Source organism: Ranitomeya variabilis, chromosome 7, assembly GCF_051348905.1.
Source record: "Ranitomeya variabilis isolate aRanVar5 chromosome 7, aRanVar5.hap1, whole genome shotgun sequence".
Classification (NCBI taxonomy): domain Eukaryota; kingdom Metazoa; phylum Chordata; class Amphibia; order Anura; family Dendrobatidae; genus Ranitomeya; species Ranitomeya variabilis.
In genome coordinates this window covers 226,371,173-226,392,311 of record NC_135238.1, presented here as the reverse complement: position 1 = coordinate 226,392,311, position 21,139 = coordinate 226,371,173, and the positions used below count along the sequence as shown (strand labels likewise).

At 38.8% G+C, this 21,139-nt stretch overlaps 1 protein-coding gene across 5 annotated transcripts in view; it reads right to left on the bottom strand.

Moving 5' to 3' along the window:
• Nucleotides 1-21,139, bottom strand: part of LRP1B (LDL receptor related protein 1B) — a 1,636,337-nt gene that overhangs the window by 465,801 nt on the left and 1,149,397 nt on the right. For all 5 annotated transcript variants that reach the window (XM_077273024.1, XM_077273022.1, XM_077273019.1 and 2 more), the window contains exons 33-35: nt 13,199-13,339; nt 5,511-5,636; nt 3,109-3,240 (exon numbers count right to left, since the gene is read on the bottom strand). In XM_077273024.1, the coding sequence (XP_077129139.1) occupies nt 3,109-3,240; nt 5,511-5,636; nt 13,199-13,339 (399 nt within the window). The remainder of the gene's footprint in view (nt 1-3,108; nt 3,241-5,510; nt 5,637-13,198; nt 13,340-21,139) is intronic.

The window sequence follows — 21,139 nt, the reverse complement described above, 5'->3', positions numbered from 1 at the left end:
GCTCCTGTGTGCCCACTACTGGGTCCTCCAATTGTCTCCTGGCACCAACACCTGACTAGAGGGGGACATCTTTTTCATGTGACTTCAGTACCCAATTAGCAGCTACTGATTGACTGCAGCCTTCTCATGTTGTTTGAACAAGTCATCCCAGTTCAGATGGCATGAGAAAGCTGAAGCTGTTCAATAGCCAATGATTGGCTGTAGTGGTCACATGACACCACCCTTGGCGAATGTTAATGCTGTAATGCTGTAGTAGTAAGTGCAGATCAGCGATGCCAGTCCAGGGGGTAAATAAATAAATAAATATTCTGTTTTTATTAAATCATCATGATGCATGCTGTAAAGTTAGTGAAAACCTCTAATATATAAGAAACGTTGAAAAACATTGTATCTTATCAGAAACTTCTGCCTCTTTCTATACTAATGAGAAACATCTCCTTCACATCACTCCTGGACTAATTATTTGATTTGATTAAAACAGCTAATATCCATCTTGGTCAAAGCAAGATGGACTGCCAGCACATTAACTGAAGATTAAGTTGTCAGGTTACAATTACTTTTGTTTTGTTTGGAATAGAAGAAATAAAGAGGTGACCAGGCAAATCATGGTGCAGCTTTTAGAATATGCATTGCACTTCAGTGCTGGATTCACAGCCATACAGCTCAGTACTGCTGTATAATTTCCTCCATCTTACTGCTTCTGCCTGTGTATTACAGAGGCAGGTATCCACCTCTCAAACACAATAAAAATTAAATATAAACCCTTCCAGTGGGAAAAGAAGGGAAGGTCAAGGGACTGCAGCATACCATAGAAAGAGATAAGTCACCTGCTATGTGGACCATAGAGTAAAGAAGCCTTAATCACATTTCTTTATTCTTTTCCTCTAAAGGTACCGTCACACTAAACGATATCGCTAGCGATCCGTGACGTTGCAGCGTCCTCGCTAGCGATATCGTTTAGTTTGACACGCAGCAGCGATCAGGATCCTGCTGTGATGTCGCTGGCCGCTGAATAAAGTCCAGAACTTTATTTGGTCGTCCGATCGCCGTGTATCGTTGTGTTTGACACCAAAAGCAACGATACCAGTGATGTTTTACACTGGTAACCAGGGTAAACATCGGGTTACTAAGCGCAGGGCCGCGCTTAGTAACCCGATGTTTACCCTGGTTACCAGCGTAAAAGTAAAAAAAACAAACAGTACATGCTCACCTGCGCGTCTCCCAGCGTCTGCTTCCTGCTCTGACTGAGATCCGGCCCTAAAGTGAAAGTGAAAGCACAGCGGTGACGTCAACGCTCTGCTGTAGGGCCGGAGCTCAGTCAGTGTCAGGAAGCAGACGCTGGGAGACGCGCAGGTGAGCATGTACTGTTTGTTTTTTTTACTTTTACGCTGGTAACCAGGGTAAACATCGGGTTACTAAGCGCGGCCCTGCGCTTAGCAACCCGATGTTTACCCTGGTTACCCGGGGACCTCGGCATCGTTGGTCGCTGGAGAGCGGTCTGTGTGACAGCTCTCCAGCGATCAAACAGCGACGCTGCAGCGATCGGCATCGTTGTCGCTATCGCTGCAGCGTCGCTTAATGTGACGGTACCTTAAGAGTAGTGATAGATGACACGGAACACTACATTTCTAAGAAGGAAGTGATTTAAGCCCTTGGGAAAATCAAAAAAACAACAGAATGTCCTGATTTGATAACGGAATGGTGACACCAGATCAGGGCCCAACTTTGCCCTTACAATGGTGTCAATTTTCCATTCTGTCTCCATTTCTATACATATTTCCCAAAGCACAATATAACACAATGCTTATTTATATACTAGCTAAAATCCCCCCAAATCAATGCAATTATTAGATAATTCTTACATATAATGGTGGATGCGTCCTTCTGTCCGAAGCCGGGATGGTTGGCGCCTTAGCAGTGAGGTGCCGAAATCTGCGCATACCGCACTGCAGTGCCATTTTATTGAAGGTAATGTGTGTGCGAATTCGCAGACATAATGTCTTCAACAAAATTGTGCCTGATATCATGGGAACCATTTTATTCAAGAATTCTACTATTATAATTATTATTAATTATACTATAACGTCAACATGGCAGTGCGCATGCGCCGGATGTCGTCATTATCCCACTAAGCACTGCTATGTTGACGTTGTAGTACATTACTTTAATTAAATGGTGCTGGAGTCAGAGTGTGCGCATTCTCCAATCTACAATGCCATTTTACTGAAGACACTGTATAAATAAACTACTAAAAATGCTTGCCACCCATGTGTAGAATGGGATCAATAGCTAGTACCAATATATTCCAATAAATAGCAATGTACAGTGGATTATATAAAAGTTAACGAAAGTAGAGTAAGCTGGTAAAAAAAACACTGCTTTATCATCAGAAAGTCCATAAACTGATCCTAACAGCAGCATCTCCTGCCTTGCCACAGAGACTGGAAGTGGCACCCACTATATAAAGCAATGTGAGGCCCCAGTTTCAGGATGACTTACCATGAAAATCTCTGATATTATTTAAGATTGCCAAAATTTTAAAACAACCTATTGGGCAGATAAACAGTCATCAAACTACAATAAGAAGGAAAAAATAAAGCTAAGGGTCACTTCTCAGTCTTTAGTTACAGACAATACATCAGTACCTCCATGGAAGGTCCCTGTTCAGTATGTATCAAAATCGGGCAACTCCACCCTGTACTTCCTGGTTTCACATGTTTCCCCTTACTGCCGGGCTTCCTCAGGAGACTTAAAAAGGTCAGTGATGAAGTCCATTCTCAGCTATACAGGTGGCTGCATGTTCAGGGAAAGTGACACAATGCGGCATCCTATTACCTGCATATAATTATCCATATCTATGGACTATATTGACATTTATGGTGTAATTTTGTCTATTTTTTTAGCTCGTGTATATACAAAACTTGTTGCTTTAATACATAATTTGCTTTTCCAGGAGAGCTTCTGCATCTAACTGAAATTAATTCTATAAGTATCGGTGGTTGCTTGGTGCATCCAGGTGAACACGATATTCTGGTATTCTATTTTAACAATTCAACATATATCTGGCAAAGCTGTTTCACAGGGAGATAATAATGTATCTGAATATACCTGCGTGGAAATCTATGCCCACAGCGAAAGACGTTCCAGAGATGGGCATGAGCGCTTCCATCCTGTCGCTCGGATCGAGTGGGATACCTCGAACTCCTTCGTGTACGGAGTACATGAGAAATGACTCAATGCCTGCACAAGGAAAATACACACAATACACAATATAAAATGCTGTAGATACATTTTAGCATTTAGAATCATTGCTCTAAATGTAACATTTAGATATTAAAATAAATAGTTAAACTTTAATCAATCATCTGTGTTGTATTATCGAAAAGGGGTTGTCCACTTGATCTTGATTTAAATGTTTGGCCGCGATAAAATCAAAGCCTATACTCTCCTCCTATGCCGGAAACGTTCCAGTGGTGTTGGTACTCGCTCTTGTTATGTCACGTGATCCCGGCTACCAATCAGTGGTGGCGTCACTGTCTCCACCTTCGGACAAATTGAACCTGAAGAGGAAGTCCGGGCTGTGGCTGATTTCTGACTTCCTCTTCATTATTATTAAGGTGGGGACAGTGACGCCAGTGCTGATTGGGCGCTGGTGTCATGTGTCATAACTGTACGAGAGCCCAGTGGACGCGAGTGCCGACACCACTTGTATGACGCTGGCATGGGAGGTGAGTGTAGGCTTTTTTATTTTATCAGGGCTAAACATTTAGATCAAAAAGGGTCATCCTAGTAGCGGACAACAACATTAAGTTGACTTATCAAATTTTTTCAACATGTTCCTACACAAAGGGGGTTATGAATGCAGAGAAGAAATGCAGAAAGAAACATTGTTGTTGCCCAGATTACCTCGTCTTTGTTTTTAAGTATTTTGTATGAGTTTTCTTTTCTGGTGTTTTTCCCATAGATTTCTGTATAGAACTTGAAAAATGTCAGGATAAAATGCATGCCGCAAATTTAAAGAAAAATAAAAAAGATGGCATAAAAGATTCTTGTAATAAAAAAGCACATGAAATTAGCTTGACATTCATGACAGTTTTTACAAGTATTTTAAAATTGTAAAAAAAAATCGTGTGCATTAAGGAGGTCTAAAACATCAGTCAGATGCTTGTACGTCATGGTCATTTCCGGGCTGATTGCAGGTCTACTGACCCAAATTTAACGCCCTCTTTGGCTATGCTCACACATTGCATTTGTGCTGCGCTTTTTTATGCAGATATAAAATGATGCAAAAATGCTGAAGAAGTGATATGTTGCAGTTTTCAAAAACACAGCAGTTATCCAATTCAGTCAGGAAAAAAAACTGCGTACATTGAGGTTTCTGAAATCTCAAAGCTTTTGCTGGTACTGTAAAATGCAACTTAAAATTTGCATAACAGAAAAAGCAGCAAAAAATCTCAGCAAAAAACGCAATGTGTGAACATAGCCTTAGGCATACAGGAGACTGTTGAGTTTGGGTCAACACAACTGCGGACTGTGATATATGAACATCTGAATTAGGCCTAAGGCAATGTACCCACAAGTTTTTTTCATGAGTTCAAAAACTACAAAATTTTGAAGTGGAAATTGCTCAAGGAAACTTTTTGAAGCAGTTTTCTTTTGCTGAAATGGTTTTGTAGAGTTTTTTCTTCAATGTTTTTTTACAGGCTTTTTATTTGATATATCATAATTTACACTGGCTCTTGATGGAATCTGGCATGCAGGTTTTTTTTCACCATTTGTTTCAACTTCAGGGAAAAAGACCCTAAAAACTCATATGGACAGCAGATCTACTGAAAAGCCTCTGTGTGATTATAGCCTAAGGGTGTGTGCACATGACATCTATAATACTCCAGATTTTTATTTTTTTTGCTTTAGCGTTTGGCGTTTTTTCTGGTCATTTTTGCAGCAACACTGTCGCCGATTTAGTTTTCCTATATGTTCTATTATAGAGAGCAGGATGAACATGTTAAAAAACATCTATGAAATTCAAGCATTTTACAGCATTTTATATTGTAACAATTTGTACTTAAAGGTTTTTTTTTCCTGACCCTATTTCCAATAGATAAGTCTATGAGAAGAATGCCAGAAAAAAAGTCATGCCTTGAGAATATTGTGGTGTGAAAAGAACGCCAGAAACCAACCCCGAAACAAATAAAAAATAAAAAAATAAAATTACACAAACCAAAAAGCTATGTACGAACCCCATTTTATGCAGCAATTTCGAAATACTATGAAAACCAAGTATTTTTCACATGGTTGCATGGCGCAGAATTTGCTTCTCAATTTAAGGGAAGCTAAATGTTAATATTACTATTCTTTGGAAAATCTCTTTCCGTTTTAAAAATGGCCGATGAAATTGAATCGACTACAATGACTTGTCACACGTTACTGTACTAGAGGCAGTGAGACTTTTAAGAGTCACTTGTGTCATATTGAACTGAGACTTCCCACCCCACAGTGGCAACACTCACCTTGGCAGGACATGCGATTCTTTCGAAGGTTGTACCCAACTGTGCACATACATGTCCGGGTCGTTTCAGAAGTTGGCAAGCAAAGCTGGGAACATCCACCATTGCTCATCTGGCAGGGATTGCTACCTAAGAAAACAAACAAAAGAGAACAAATTAATTGAATGTGCATAAATTGGCCAATTCATGTGTGCCCACCAACCACGGCAAGGTGACACTTCTCTGATGGGTACATACTCTACTGCTACTTATTAAACATGCCTCTCCCAGGCTATAAGCCTACATTTTAAATTAGTAAGTATCAGCACTAATTAAAAGCACCATCGGACTAATGGGAGAAGTGTAGAGTCAGGAAAGGAGGCAGTCACAACCTCCAATGGTAAACTCCGAAAAGCAAATAAACTGACCAGCACCTCTATATAGGGTGAACAGGTGCAAGCTGACTCTGCAGTCTGCAATTCTCCCATCAGTCCGAGGGTGCTTTAAAATAAAGCTGGTTCTTACCTGACCATTTAAAATGTAGGCTTATAGACCAGAAGATGAATGTTTGATAAGTATTAGAGTAGGTACACATCACAGAAGTGTCACCTTGCCATGGTTGATGGGCACACATGAATTGGGCAATTTATGCGCTAGGAACCTTAATTTATTTACGTACATGTTATTTAGCAATAATTCATGTTAGATCTCATATATTCAGTGTTTGCATATAGTTTGGCCCTTACAGAGTGCTGCTGTGCTCTATTTTTGTATATTATGTAGACATTGCAGCTTGCACCTGTTCACACTACGTAGAGGTGCTGGTCAGATTTTTTGCTTTTTGTGATAGATATAGATGTACTCAGGTAATTCTGTATCATAGGGTTTCTAACTATGTTAGAAGCCAGGGCCATAGTTATATTATAATTTCTAGTGCACAAAACATCACATTCATAACGCTACCCCAAAACAGTTGTACATGGCAACTTTTGGGCTGGATTTGCGTAAATCTCATTTCTTGGTTCTTTAACTTCCAGAGCAAACTTCTGACTGTTGTCAACTATAAAAGATGCGTCACTGTATAAGTCATAAGACAAATTTATATAGGGACTGCATCACCCCGTGGCGACATTGTGCTGTCCGTCAAGGTTCTGTCGAGGTCTTTGTGTTTTTGACAGTAGGAATAAATCCATATGATGAGCACCGCTGTTTATAGACTCCATCTGAGAATTAAAACAAAAGTCACAAAGCTCTGATAGACCCAATGTATGATGGATATATGGGATAAGAGGGTCCATCATCATATTTAAGAGACTACATATAATTAATAGTTTAAGTAAATTAACAGGAGCTATCACCAAGTGGGACCTGGCGGCATTCATACCGACACAGTGCGCCGCTCACACAGGGATTTCATATCAGTCACACGGGAAAAAGTCATTCATGTAACAATCTGTTCTAGTAAAGTTTCCATGATAAAAAAAAATCCATCCTTGATGTTGTTGGGCAGAGACTTTTATTTAAGTCAGAGGCGTAAAAGAAGATCTGGAAAAGAATGCAACTCTGAGGAGGCCTCAAACTTTACAGTCTAACATGGCGACCACCTACGGAGTCATTGTCTCGGATTTTTGTGTTGATGAGATAATGGACCAAATCCTTATTGGCCAAGTCTTATTGTTAAAAAAGATCAGATAAGTAGAACAGAGATGTGGAAACAGAAGTAGGAATCTGACTTTGCTGACATGGAAATGATTGTAATCCAAGATGAGCATTATATTACATCGTAAGGGGTCTTTTTGGGGTTGTGAAATGCCATGTTGAAATAAGGGGAACTGGATGAGGAAATGAAAAGCATCAATGCTTTTTGTAATATCTGTCATGCAGCATTTAATATTTTTTTAATGTTATTTTTTTTACTCTATAACATTTTTTTTCTGAGATTATATATTAATTCCCAATCCTATTGAGTGATCGGTGGTGAATTAACCCCTGTGACCCCTTGAGATGAGTAGAATAGTTTTGCATTTCCATTTCTCTGCTGATAAAAAGAAGAGGTAGAATTTGTAAGTTTAACCATGTTTCCCCATACATGTTGCAAAACCCAAATTAGAATACTTAGCTCCTGAAGCATTGGATCTACCAACATATGAGAGACCCCTGAAATGAGGGGGACCTCATGGATGAGCATTAACAAACTTTAATTAGACTCAACAAATTTGCCCAAAACCTCCTAGAAACCAGCAATTTCATGAGATTGTATTAATCTCTAGAGACAGGAAATGGAGCATATAAAGACATGGACAAGAAGGTCCATGGCTTCAATAAGGAAGTGTGGCTTTAGGTGGAAGATGTTTCCTTCTTCTGGATCCTCTAGAAATTTGGCAATCATGCTTTTCTCCCCTTATGTAAAATTGTGTATATGAGCTTTAACAATTTTTATTACTCTTCTTGCTTTGCTATGCCATGTTTGCTGATGCTGTGGATTTAAAAATATGAGAATGTGAGCCGCAAAGCTGCATAAGTATGAGAAGAGTCACTAGGGCCCCAAGTAATGGCCCTGTGGGCTAAGAGAAGGAAATAAAAAATGAAGAACCTGAGTGGAATTATGGGAAAGATAGGACAAGATTTAGCTATTGTGAGACTGGTGGTGCTTCTAGTAGTGGGACCTGAGGGCCAGAAAAATGCTCAGTCTAAGACAGACTGTTAATGTATGGGAGCTGAAGTTGAGTCAGTGTGGGTAGATGACATTCCAGCCTAGCGTGCAGATTAGCACTTACTATTGTGTGAATTGACTCAAATGGTCTTGGGAAAGACCTCTAAGGAATCCAAATTTTGGGAAGTGTTTTGTGTTGTGTGATCCTTTGGACCAACATCTTAGGTTATAGGTTGAACTCTATGGACTTAAGTTCTACTCTCAACTTTAAAAATTATGAAAGTATGAAAAGAGACAAGGAAAGAGTTCTACTAACTGGCTGAAGTTCTTGCCGATATTTTGTGAGACTCTTTTTGAAAGCAGATGAGGTATAACTTGTACCAGTTGGTCCTAAATGACTATTTTGTTTCAGAGACAAACGTATTTATGCCACAAGTCATTGGAGTTGTTGTACGGTTATGCCCCCAGGCTACAATAGACGGTACTCTTTAGAAGAGAAAGACTTGGACTTAAATTTTACCAACTGCTCTTTGGTTAAGAAATGTACTTTAAGGCAAATTTTGGGCAGTGTACTTTAATGCAGATATGTAGCTAAGGAAGATCAAGTAGCTGCCTAGTGTTTGCTGAGACCCACAGAAGCAGCAGAAGGTTATGCGTCCTGACCCTGGCTCCTGTGGATGGTTTTACCAGGAAATTTTGACAGCTAGCCAGAAAGGTGAAATGCAATATTACATGGCAGCTATTCATTGCCACTAATGTAATATAAGATAAACTGGAGACCACCAAATTGTGAGGAGCTTCTTGTACAGGACAGCTCTCCGCTCTATGTAGTTTAAGGGGGTTCATATCTCAATAGGACAGAAATACTTCATTGATCAATCCCTCTAACAGCGTAAATTACAGTGTGGGTTTTGGTGGGACTAAATTATTATTAATGTATAATGTTACTAAACATAACAGCATATATATATTAATACTCTATGACCATACTTGTATCCTACAGTAAGGCGGTAGGATAATAAATAATAATTTTATATGTGCACCTCGCCTTGAGTACAAGTATTGTATCCTGCAGTGTGTAGCTGCTGCCACCATATGGTAACCTTTACAAGCCGGTTACTTTAAGGTTTTACTATTTTTATTTACACCACTTACCAATTAATTAAGCCTCCATAGTATTGCACATAGTATTTATCACCGTCCTCCGCTGTCCAGATAAAGTGCTCTGTGAGACGTCCACATAACTATGGTCTCCTTAAATAACAAATTGTCTCCCAATCCTCCTGCGATTGGTGTCATATTGACTAATGAATTGGCTAATTGTACTTGGGAATCTAGGAGAGGTAGCAATATAAGCACCTTAAACACCACTAAACTGCACATTTTTCATACTAATGGAGCTTTTAAGTTACCTGCAGTGATTCTAGTAATGGGGTTGTCTTTTATATTGATGATTTTGCCAATATATTCTTGAGCTAAAGACAGCAATTTCACTCAATTTACATTTACCTGACGTTGTACCACGGACCTCTAAATTGTCTTCTATCATTAAATCTGAATTTACAAGTCGAGGCATGGCTGCGGGGAAGGAATTTTTCCTGTGACCTTTTGCAAACCTTTGCTACCTGGTTACCAGATAATAGGGAATCTCATTGAAAAAATAAATGTTGTATTGATGGCAGAAGAAATTAAATTACAGAAGTGGCAGAACTCGAATTTATCAGGTGAAGTTTTTTTTTCTATTTTTTATGGAGTCCCATAGTATGAAACCATACAATACAATGGCAATGTGCTTGAGGTCTTAGCCTTGTTTCAGAATCTTTGTTGATTGACCGGTCCATCTATTTCACCTTCATTTGTTCCATTCACCACCATGGCACTACAGTTGAGGTTTTCTTTGAATAGTTGCTATAGTTTGGGTCTTTTCTAGGTGATGCCCTGCTAACTTTCCCCTGTGTATGAGCCCTGGCTTTCTAAAAGTCTCGTGTAACAAATATGCTCTTTATCCAGCCAAGGACCATTCACTGCAGGTTTCCTAAGGAAATTTCCCCCATCTTTCAAGGTCTGAGCATTACGGTCCATTAGGTTCCTGTACTCTGAAAAGGTGTATTCTTCCAGCTTTACCTGGATTTGATTCCACTTCTTATTTAAAGTCTGTTGCCTATCCTGAACTCTACATATCTCCTGTTCATAACTTATCTTCACCTGCCTTGACCTGAGCTCTCCTCACCAAATTGCTGAACTAATATCTTCTGTTGTCCATGCATCAGTCATTGGAGACCTCTCCGGGGTTGTGACCAAAAGATTACCTATGGAAAAACCCATACGTTTTTTGCAGAAATTTAGGTGAAAAACTCACAATCTGTAATTTGGACCCACACCAAATCGTTAACCCCCAACACCTCCAGTGATCAAAGTTGACTTAGGAGAAGGAGTAGGAATGATGATGATAATACAATTCTACCCATCTGAAACCAGGCTTCAGGACTGCAAGGATTTCAAAGACCAGAAGCTCTCCCATACTTTATCTAAAATCAAGTGGGCAGAAATATTATGGCTACAGAGGCTACAGGCGACAAATCTGATATGGGCCATGTGATAACTGCCCCTTCAATCTCACAGCTAGATTTTCAGTTTAGAATCCTTATTACTTTACTATCTGGAGAGTATCTGTATCCTGTCCACAGTCATGTGCAAAACTAATTGGTACAGAAGAAAACCTTGATGCACTTTGTCAGTGACTGCAGGACCACAGGCGTGATATACTGGCGGGTAATTTTTTTTCTCTATTGCTATTTTACTCCATAGTCAATCTGATATTCTGGGCACAGTCTGACATATGTAAGTGGGAAGCTGTATAGCTGGGTATACAGAACTGGATGTTACATGTAAAAACAAAGCAATAGTTAAATGCTTCACTGGCACTTTGCCGATAGGCAAATGGCAAGCTTTCGTGTTTTAGATACCTTCTAAAGCCGGCATTGTGTTATATAGGATTAACATGGCTGCAGACTAGAAAATCTCTGACCAGTTGAAAAACTAAAGTGAGTTTTCACATTTCTCATATCTATCTCATTTTTTCCCTAACAATCAATAACATTTTTGTACGATGTGATTTGGCCTGTGTAAGTAATTCTTGAATTAGGCAGGAACTATTTATCTGTAAAGGGATTTTCTCAACTCACAGAATATTAAAGCATTATAAAACCTATGAGAAATTAGAAAACTTCATAATCTATTTGCTACAATAATTCTGTTCTGTTCCTGAGCTGTCGCATGTGGTAAAGTCACCTCCAGCTCCTTACTTCCTAATGCAGTCCAGTCGAAGCACAGAGAGTAGAGATTTCCTGTCTGTGCTTTGACACTTTAGCTAGTAGCTCTTCAGTGAGCTTGGAATGGTAATGTCATGGTGGGTGTGGCCCATGGTCTTCTGCAAGTTTACAGTGACTGGTGATGTGGACTTGGATGGAGGGAAAGCAGGAAGGCACACAGACAGTGCACACTCCTCACAAAACAAGTTATCTTATCAGCTTGTGACTGTGGTCAGAGGGGATAGTGCTGGGACTTCTAGATCACATTATAATGAATTAATTTATTTCATGACTTATTGCTCCCCTACAGTGCACGGAGCCTATCTGATGCCAGTTTAAGCACCCTTAACATTATTGACTGCAAGATAGTGTATGGACAGCACATAGTAGATGAAGTGGGAGGACTGTTGGAGTGGAGAAAATGTGGTCAATGATTTATCCATCTTGAGACTTTATAGGAGTCACAAGATTGACCTTTGTCGGTGGAATGGATGAGCAATGAGGAAGCTTGTGGGACAAATGAAGCTCTGCCTCTTGGGAAATGCAGCCTAAAGGAACAGAGGAAGCGCTAACTTCTGATTGCAAACCATAGCAAACCAAAAAGGCTGCAGAAGGATGAAAAGGAGCTTAAAAAGAAACGTAAAGGTAATAGGGGGAATCGGGGGCTTATTATAAAGCAGACACCCAGATCATTTTTTTGTGGAAAACTTTGTTAAGGAAACATAAATGGTGGGACCTTTAGTAATGGAGTGATGGCATTAAAGGGCATCCTATTTTTGATTAATCATGAATGGAGAGTTAATGAATAGAAGTGACTTACCATAAAGTAATATAAAAATAAAATGTATGAAAAAGAGAGAAATCTGCATGAGTAAGATAAACTAGATAAATTCTGAACTAAGCTTTTATCCGTTAAACTTCCAGACATGTCTGACCGAGGCAGCTATTGTAAGAATCTCAGCCTCCTAGTTAGAAAATATATTACTCCTATGTAGGCCAAGAAGATTAAGCAGCATCACTGCTACTAAACCTGAAATAAAGGTGATCTATATATAAACTCTGGATATATCCAGAACAGTTAAAGCAATGTTTAACCTGGCATAGATTATGCAAACCACGCAGGATATTTGATCTCGGATGCTCACACACTGATAATGGTTTTTAGGATGTTAAAGACAAAAATTGACACGCTGCCAAGTTGCTTTTTCAAAGCTGTCTCATTCATTGATCTGTTGTTCTTTCTTGTGGTGATTAAACCTGGAAACGGAATAATGTAGGATATTTATAGGCAATTATTCAAGAAGATTGTAGGAAGAATGTGGAAGGGACGATGAATCCATGTCGATGTCCATAGTGCTGCTTACCGCTCACCATGTGTAGGTCGGAGGTTGACATGTTTTGTGTTGTCAGCAGGGTCATACATTACTTTAGAGCTGACCAAATGGAGGTTGGAATTTTTTCTTCTCCTAAAACATAAAACTAACTTCCAAGAGTGGCCAATCATGGTCAACCTTGGAGGCCAGTCTTTAGTCCGCCCTTTGGTAAAGACCATAATAATTTGCAGTAATTAAAAAGGACCATATCTCTCAAACCATTTGGTTAATATATAGAAAAATAAATAAATACTTATGAGAGCAGCGGGAATAAATAGAAATAAAAACCACTTTTAACATAGTGTCAAGTTCTCTAAGTCATGGCATCTGCAGAGGAAATGTAGGAAGTCATGACTAAACGGAAAAGCATATTACCTTGCTGGACATCCTTATCATAGAGCTTCATGTGAACAACTCCTGCAGTCTTGTTCCTTACAATTGTAATATTGCTGCCATCTTTCTTATTGCAAGTTCCGACTTGGCCAAGGTTTTGATCTGCCCACCAGAGGTGGCTATCTGTAATATATTTAAACAATGTGAATTAACTTTTTTTATTTTTGCAACTTTTCAGTAAATAAAAAATTAAGATCAGAAAATCAATTATTTTCCTATATAAGCCATATATGCAACTTCAACCAATTTTCCTAATGTGCCATCTATAATATAACTGCAGATGTGTCCTTCTGCCCGTAGCTTTCAGCGCATTTGCAGGAGTCAGCGCATGGCACACAATGGCAACAATATCTCCAGGACGTCGGTTGGAGAAGCTTCACTGGTGGTGTGAAGAGAGAGGGTATAACGTAATTTTCACCTTTGGTTTTTTTTGTAGCCTAAACATTGTGTGGGTTGCCAATTTCAGGAAAGAAAGAATAACACAAAGGACAGTTTCCACTACTTTCTTCTGGTTGAAGACACTCCAATTTTTTTTCAAGAAATCTATTGAAGAAACTATGGATGGACTGAAAATCTGGCCCTTTGAATGTTACTTTGTATCATTCTCTTTTTCAAGGTACTTTGGATTTTAGCCTCTACAGGAACACTTAATGCGTTATATCAATCATTTTCACTTGCAGAACATTTACCACCACCACTTCCTGCTCAGATTTTCCTGCCTTAAATATTTAATGGAAATGACTGATGCTTATTTGAATACCACTAATGATGTGCAATAAATAAAGTTAAAATGAATATTCAGCCTCTCAGTAGTGATCATTAGCAGAGTTAATCGCCTAGTCATCAAGAGAAGGGTTGATTTTACACAAATACAACTGAGATAAATTTAGCACTAAATAAAAGTTGTAAAATCTTCTAAAACCGTGAAGTACTAAAAAACTTTTATGTCTACCCAATGCAAACTGAAAAAGAAAAACATTGAAAAAAAAGCAACTCTCCAAAACACATTACTCCAAAACACCACCTCTGCTAGAGATTACACTTGACAAACTATCCAGAAATAAGCATCAACAAAACCACCTCTCTGGTTGCCTGCACTAAAAAAACACAACTCTTCATAAGATTGACCTCCAAAAGACCATCTCTCCTGAAGACTATCAACAAAAAGATCACCTGTTCAAAAACTATTCTCTGAAAGACTACTTCTCGGGAAGACCAACTCTCTAGAAGCCTGCCCACAGAAGACAATCACTCTGAAATATTACCATTAAAAACAGCTCTTCAAAAGATCACCTCTCCAAAGGCTATTTTCCAAAAGACAAATTCTCTGGATAACTACTCTAAAAAAATTCTACAAAAGATTACCCTCCAAAATACCATCTCTCCAGAAGACTTAATTCCTAAAAATCACCTCTCCAAAGACCAACCTGGAAAAGACCACTTTTCTGAAAGATCACCCTCCAAAATATCAAGCATCCCGAAGCCTTCCCCAGAAGACCTCCTGAATAAAGAAATTCTCCAGAAGACCTCTCTCTAAAAAAATTATTTCCTTAAGACTCTCCTCCATAATACCACTATATCAAAACACCACCCTCCAAAAGTTCCTCTCTCCAAAACAATACCTTCCGGAAAACAACTCTCCCAAAGACCATCCTACAGAGGACTAGCATACAACTACATTGAACACAACTCTTTCACTTGATTGACGTCCCACCTGGCACAGCCTGAGAAAGGTTCATACATGAACCGTTATGTTGCCATGCTGAGAAAATATCCACCATAATTTTTTGGGGAATTGGAGTGCTGCTATTCCAATTTTTGTTTATCTATCTATCTATCTATCTATCTATCTATCTATCTATCTATCTATCTATCTATCTATCTATCTATCTAACAGTCTGTCTTTCTCTCTCTACCTATCTGTATTCGTGGAAAAGTTTGCAAAATCTCTGGTGAAACTAAAAATAGGTTAATTTTAATTCACATAGGAAATCACCAAACATCTGCAAGTAGCAAACATACGTATGACACATTTTGCAGCATCTCACCTATCTCTACTGTTTATTTCCTACATTTATCACAGTCGAACACATACTAGAGGCTGTGTGGTCTTTATTCAATATTTTTTGGTTTGTAGATATTTAGCTTTTATTTTTTTTTGCTAGGCTATTTTAGCAAATATCACATCCTGTCATACACAGTAAATTATATCACAACCCACAGAAGAAAAGTCTATTAGTAAACAAAGTTTTGGATATTATAGCCATGAGAAAAGTGCATTTCAAAGACTATATATGGTTTCGTCCCATGAAATCGATTTCCTGACATTTCTAGAAAATATTTCTGCGTTGTTCCTGTATTTCTTTTACAGTAAGTATATTCTCTGGTTTCATTAGTTTGCAGGAAAGCTTTGCCGGTTGACACAGACAAATGTAAAATGCTACCTTTAGAGACATCGAGTAAAGAAAGAGATGGCAGGTTAAATGAGATCACACTGACCAAGATGGATAAGAGATGGGATATTGAACTCATAATAGACCAATTATTCAGAAAGTTGGGCAAAATATCTATGGAAGCAAATGGTGATGGAATGAAAAGGGCATCAGGATGTAAACCATAGGGAATCTAAGCAAAGGGAAATAAAATTATGTAACCATTGTAATACATCCGCCATACAAAAGGATCTGAGAAGTGTATTTTCCCTGGCTCTTGATGGAATCCCGTGCTCAAGCATTGAGTAGGACGAAAATGAAATTGAGCAATGTGAGATTAACTTTCAGTTGATGGGATGACAAAAGAAATTAGCTATAAATAAATAAAATTATATTTTCTGAGTTATGCAGAAATTTCCATAGTAACAGTATAATGTCTGGATATTACTGCGAGCCAGGATGTGAACTTCTCGTTATCATATTCCTAATGCATTTTAATTTATATTTTCGAGTATGTGGCTTTAAGGAGCATTAAACACATACATGATCAAAAATTAAAGGAGTTGTCCAGTCTAAAATGAAAAGTCTGCAATCACTGTAGTGATTTCCCGTTTCTGAGCCGGGAACAGTGGTAATATATGCAATATGCATATTCCTGGGCAGAAGCCGTCTAGTGGGCATGGCCATCCAGTGGGCACCTAGTGGGTGTGTCCATCCAGTTTACGCGGGCATCTAGTGGGTGCGGCCTCTCTTAGAAAAACGTACAAACCCTTCAAAGCTAAATCTATTCCGTTATTGTTTTTTGCTTGCTTTGTTTTTTTCTGTATTTTTTTTTAAAGCTAAAGGGTTGTTACAGGGTTTGATGATTTTGTCAAAGATCTAATGAAAATAACATTTTGTTTCAAATTTTACATAAAATAAAGCATATATTTAGCCAACTTTATTTCATTAGTGCAAATCCTGAAATAACAGTAGATAAACTTAAAATACAAAATTCTTTAATAAGCCAGCACCGGTGTGCGTTCAAAAGCTTCTCTGTTTGAAAATCTAGCCAGGTAGCACATGGATGGGTACAGAGGGAGTAATTATTGGCTGCTCTGTTCTAAATCACATCACATGACCTATGCTTGTATGAACGGGTGTCCAGCTGCCTGGAATATAAATAAGGGATGACTATGGAGAGTTTACCTTGCCATATCAATCATCCTGTAATAAAAGCAAGTGAGAACCTAAAAGTTACACTTTGTGGCCAAAAATATCAAATCCACGCGTTTCAGCCACACCCAATGTCGACAGGTTCATAAAATCAAGCACAAAGCAATGTGGTCTCCATGGACAATTCTATTCTTAGATGCTTTCTTTACAAAAGATAGATCTTGGAATTTTTATCTCACCCAATTTACCCCTGGGGTGTATGGCCTGGCACTAAGAGGGTTAGCTGTTAGGTTGTAGTGGGAGTGCAGGGTGATGCTACAGTCATAGTTCCATCAGTAACCTCAGAAACATAGTGGCAGTGCCTGGGAAATCCTTACATAACTGACTGTGAAGAGTGATGGAAGATGTGGCTGGTTTTGTTTTTGCATTTTGTCACCTTTCTGCCTTTCATTACCCAAACTATTTTTTTTCAGTCTGCTGGATAGAGCATAGCTGAGTGTGCTGAAGCTGGTGAGTGTCCAGCCAAAATGTGAGCTGTAGCTGAGAGAGACATGCAAGGGTCTATGTCTGAATGGAGACTGCATGTGTGAGCTAGGAAAGCTGCAGCCTGTAAAATGTGAACTGGGCCTGGAGTTGAACATCTTGCTTAGCGCTGGAAGTTGCTGGAGCTCGGGTTGAAGGTGATACCATGACTGGTGGGACTGTACCTCTTCTGTGTATGAAGTTTGCTCTTGGAGAAACTATTGTAATCTGTTCGGGTGAGTCCGCACTGACATACATGTGTCTGCTGAATGAACTGTTTATTTGCTGGGACCCCTTTCTGCCCCAAAGAGGCTGTTTTTGGTTTTGAATCCCTTGGAGTTTTATGAAAGCAATAAACTGCATCTGTTGGGACCAAACTACAATGCTTGTGTGAACGATACCTAATGCCTACCTGGAATTGTGAATCCCACCCCCCAAAAAATAAATAAATATATATATACTTTATTCAACAAGGCTTTTTTTATTTCCACTTCTTCGTTCACAATATTTTTGTATTGCAATGTATGAACATGTTAACTTTTTTTATGAAGCCATGCCTGAGATGTACAGTAACTGATGCTAAGGGGTTAAATATCAGCATATTCTGTGCTTCAGAGACCAGTGGGTGGTCTTAATCTCTGGTTACACTTTTCCTTGTAAAAGTAAACATACAGATACAACTGCCAATCATAGAATCATAGAATCCTAGAGTTGGAAGGGACCTCCTGGGTCATCTGGTCCAACCCCCCGCTCAAAGCAGGAGTCACTAAATCATCTCAGACAGATGTCTGTCCACCCTCTGTTTGAAGACTTCCATTGAAGGAGAACTCACCACCTCTCGTGGCAGCCGGTTCCACTCATTGATCACCCTCACTGTCAAAAAGTTTTTTCTAATATCTAATCTGTGTCTCCTCTCTTTCAGTTTGATCCCATTGCTTCCTAATCACTGATTAGGACCGCCCACTGGACTCCTATGTTCCGAATGATCAGATATACAACTGAATAAATTAATAGTTGTGAATTTTATCCAGGAAACCTCCATATATATATATCAATCATTTCAGCTACTTCTGCCCTATAACATGCTGCCACATATTGAGCCGCATGTCGTTGGGCTAACGTAATAGACTGGTACTTCCGGCCCACGTATGATTTTTGACAGGTGGGCAGATATAACCCCTGGCTATTATTGTGCATTACATCGTTAGCGCTCATCAGAGACATGATAAAACAGGTTTACGGTTCATCTCGAGGACATTAGATGAAGTAGACTACATGCAGACTAGAAGTAAATACACAAATATGATTCACAAAACCTGTTTTCTGTTTTCATCTAAATCGAGGTAATTATTTTTTTGGAGTTCAGACGCTTTTTATCTTCTTTCAATTAGAAAAGGGCAAATGTACCGTAGTAATTAAGAGCAAATATAAAACTGATTACATAAAAAGAAGCAATTAGCCGGCACACACTCTTCACTTTGTATTTCTTACTTTCTGATCATCGCAGCTGTTGTGCCTGGTTTATGCGCACGGGGTTATATGTTCTGCAGCGGAACAAAAGCAATGACACTCGCTTTATGGCAGAGAGTCAGTTCCCTGCAGCAAGGTCCTTGTGATCTTAAATGAGCATTGCAGATTGTGGAAATGCACGAAGGAGAAGGACAACATTGTCAAATAACAGTACTGTATGCGGTATGAAGCATGCGCTGGATAGCGATAGCATGGCATGGAAAGGGGATTCAATCGGTAAGCGGACTGTTAGGGCGGATGATCCTACATAGGAGCAACCTTCCACTGTATGTTAGAACACAATCAACATAAACTTAGAATAATGGAAGAAATAAAGATAAGTCTGAGCTGAATTTGACATGACTACTGCATCATTTGCAATTGAAACCTACATGCAGTCCTACGCAAAAAAAGCAAACACGGTGGGGCATATTAACAACAATGTTAAGCCAAGCCAAGCTTTCTTCAAAGAGTTTTATGAAAAACAATGCTTAGAAGAATTTATCCCGCTTGGAATTTATGTAATCCATTATTTGCACCAAATGTTTCAGTGTTGCACAATGTTTGACTAAGGCCGGGGTCACACTTGCAACTGCAATGCAAGAAACTCGCGTGAGTCTCTCGCCTCAATACCTGGCACTGCCGATGGCACTCAGGACTGGAGTGTGCGGCTGCATGTATTTCTATGCAGCTGAATGCTGCGGTCCGAACCGCCGGCGGCAGTGTTGGGTATTGAGGTATTGAGTTGCAAGTGTGACACCGGCCTGATTTCATGAATCTTTACATGCATCACATCTCCCATTTCTTCAATTTTTCATGTTTTTAGGACTTTTTAAAGAAATTACATTATTTATAAATCTGGCTTAAATTCATTTGCCTAACCATGATGACGATCACACTTGACTTTTTTTGAGAATGGTTGAGAACCGCCTAAAACAGGAAAAAAATTGCAAAAAAAAGTGCAACAAAATTTTTGACTTTTTGATGCCAAACAAAACTGAAGCAAAATCCTTGATAAAATCCCGCTATGATTTTAGTTTCTCTTTTTTTTTTGCTGTGCACAGATGGTTTCTGGAAGTCAATATGAAAGACAAACACTAATTTGTTGTGCTTTAATTTATTAAAATCACAAATTCATATTGAGGTCATTTTTTATACAGTTTTTAATACTAAAGGTTAGGACCCTCCCAATTGGGGTACACCTTGTTGCTTGTGGGATGACTTTTACACTTATTTTGTGAATCAAAAACAGTTTTTACTAAGTCCCCTATGTTATTTATATTGCACTTTTGCTTTTTACTTACTTACAGCAGGGGATACGTTTATTTTGTTTCTGTCTTAGGTTTTGCCTATTTTTTGTGATTGTAAGTTTTTTTTTCAAGTTGCAGCATGTTTTAGACATTGCTTTGTTGTGCCATTTTCTTGTGCATTTTCATTTCTTGCATGTCATAATGTAAGTAACACAAGACCTCTCTAAGAAACTCATATAGATAGGCCACAAGAATGTATAGTTAAAAAATACAAACTTTATTTCAAACAAAAGAAAAAAGTATCTCAATTATAAATATAAACACATGAATGTAATGTTAATGATGCCTCCAATCTAACATAGGTCCTGGTGAAAAAAATCCATACAGTATCTAAGTCTCATACAGTATAAACATATCATTCGATATGCTACCTAGTGGCTGTTAATATATATGCATCAACATGATAACGGCAGCTATACAGACAGGTTAAAGTGCATGGTGCCCATGTTTTTATATATATATAACCGTGGCTTATTTTTTATTTTATTTTATAACGATACCACACATGATTAGAAAAAAATCTATGGTGTACCCATACATATAATTAGCCACTGATATGCCTCAGATACTCCAAAGTCAAATACCGATATCAAACTTATTGGACTGATCTGCTCAGCCTCCCCGTAATAAAGTGCAAATGTGCTGACAGGAGGTACTATAGAGGAATCTGTGTCAGAGATCTAGCAATAGTATTGTAGCTTAGCAGACCAAAGTCCTCTGCATGCGGTATAAAGGCTGCGCACTAAAGGAACTGAAACCTGTAGCATAGTTACCAGGATAGAAGACACCGGACCTGAGAACCCCTACACGCGTTTCAATGTATATTCTTCTTCCGGTGTCTTCTATCCTGGTAACTATGCTACAGGTTTCAGTTCCTTTAGTGCGCAGCCTTTATACCGCATGCAGAGGACTTTGGTCTGCTATGCTACAACACTATTGTTAGATCTCTGACACAGGTTCCTCTATAGTACCTCCTGTCAGCACATTTGCACTCT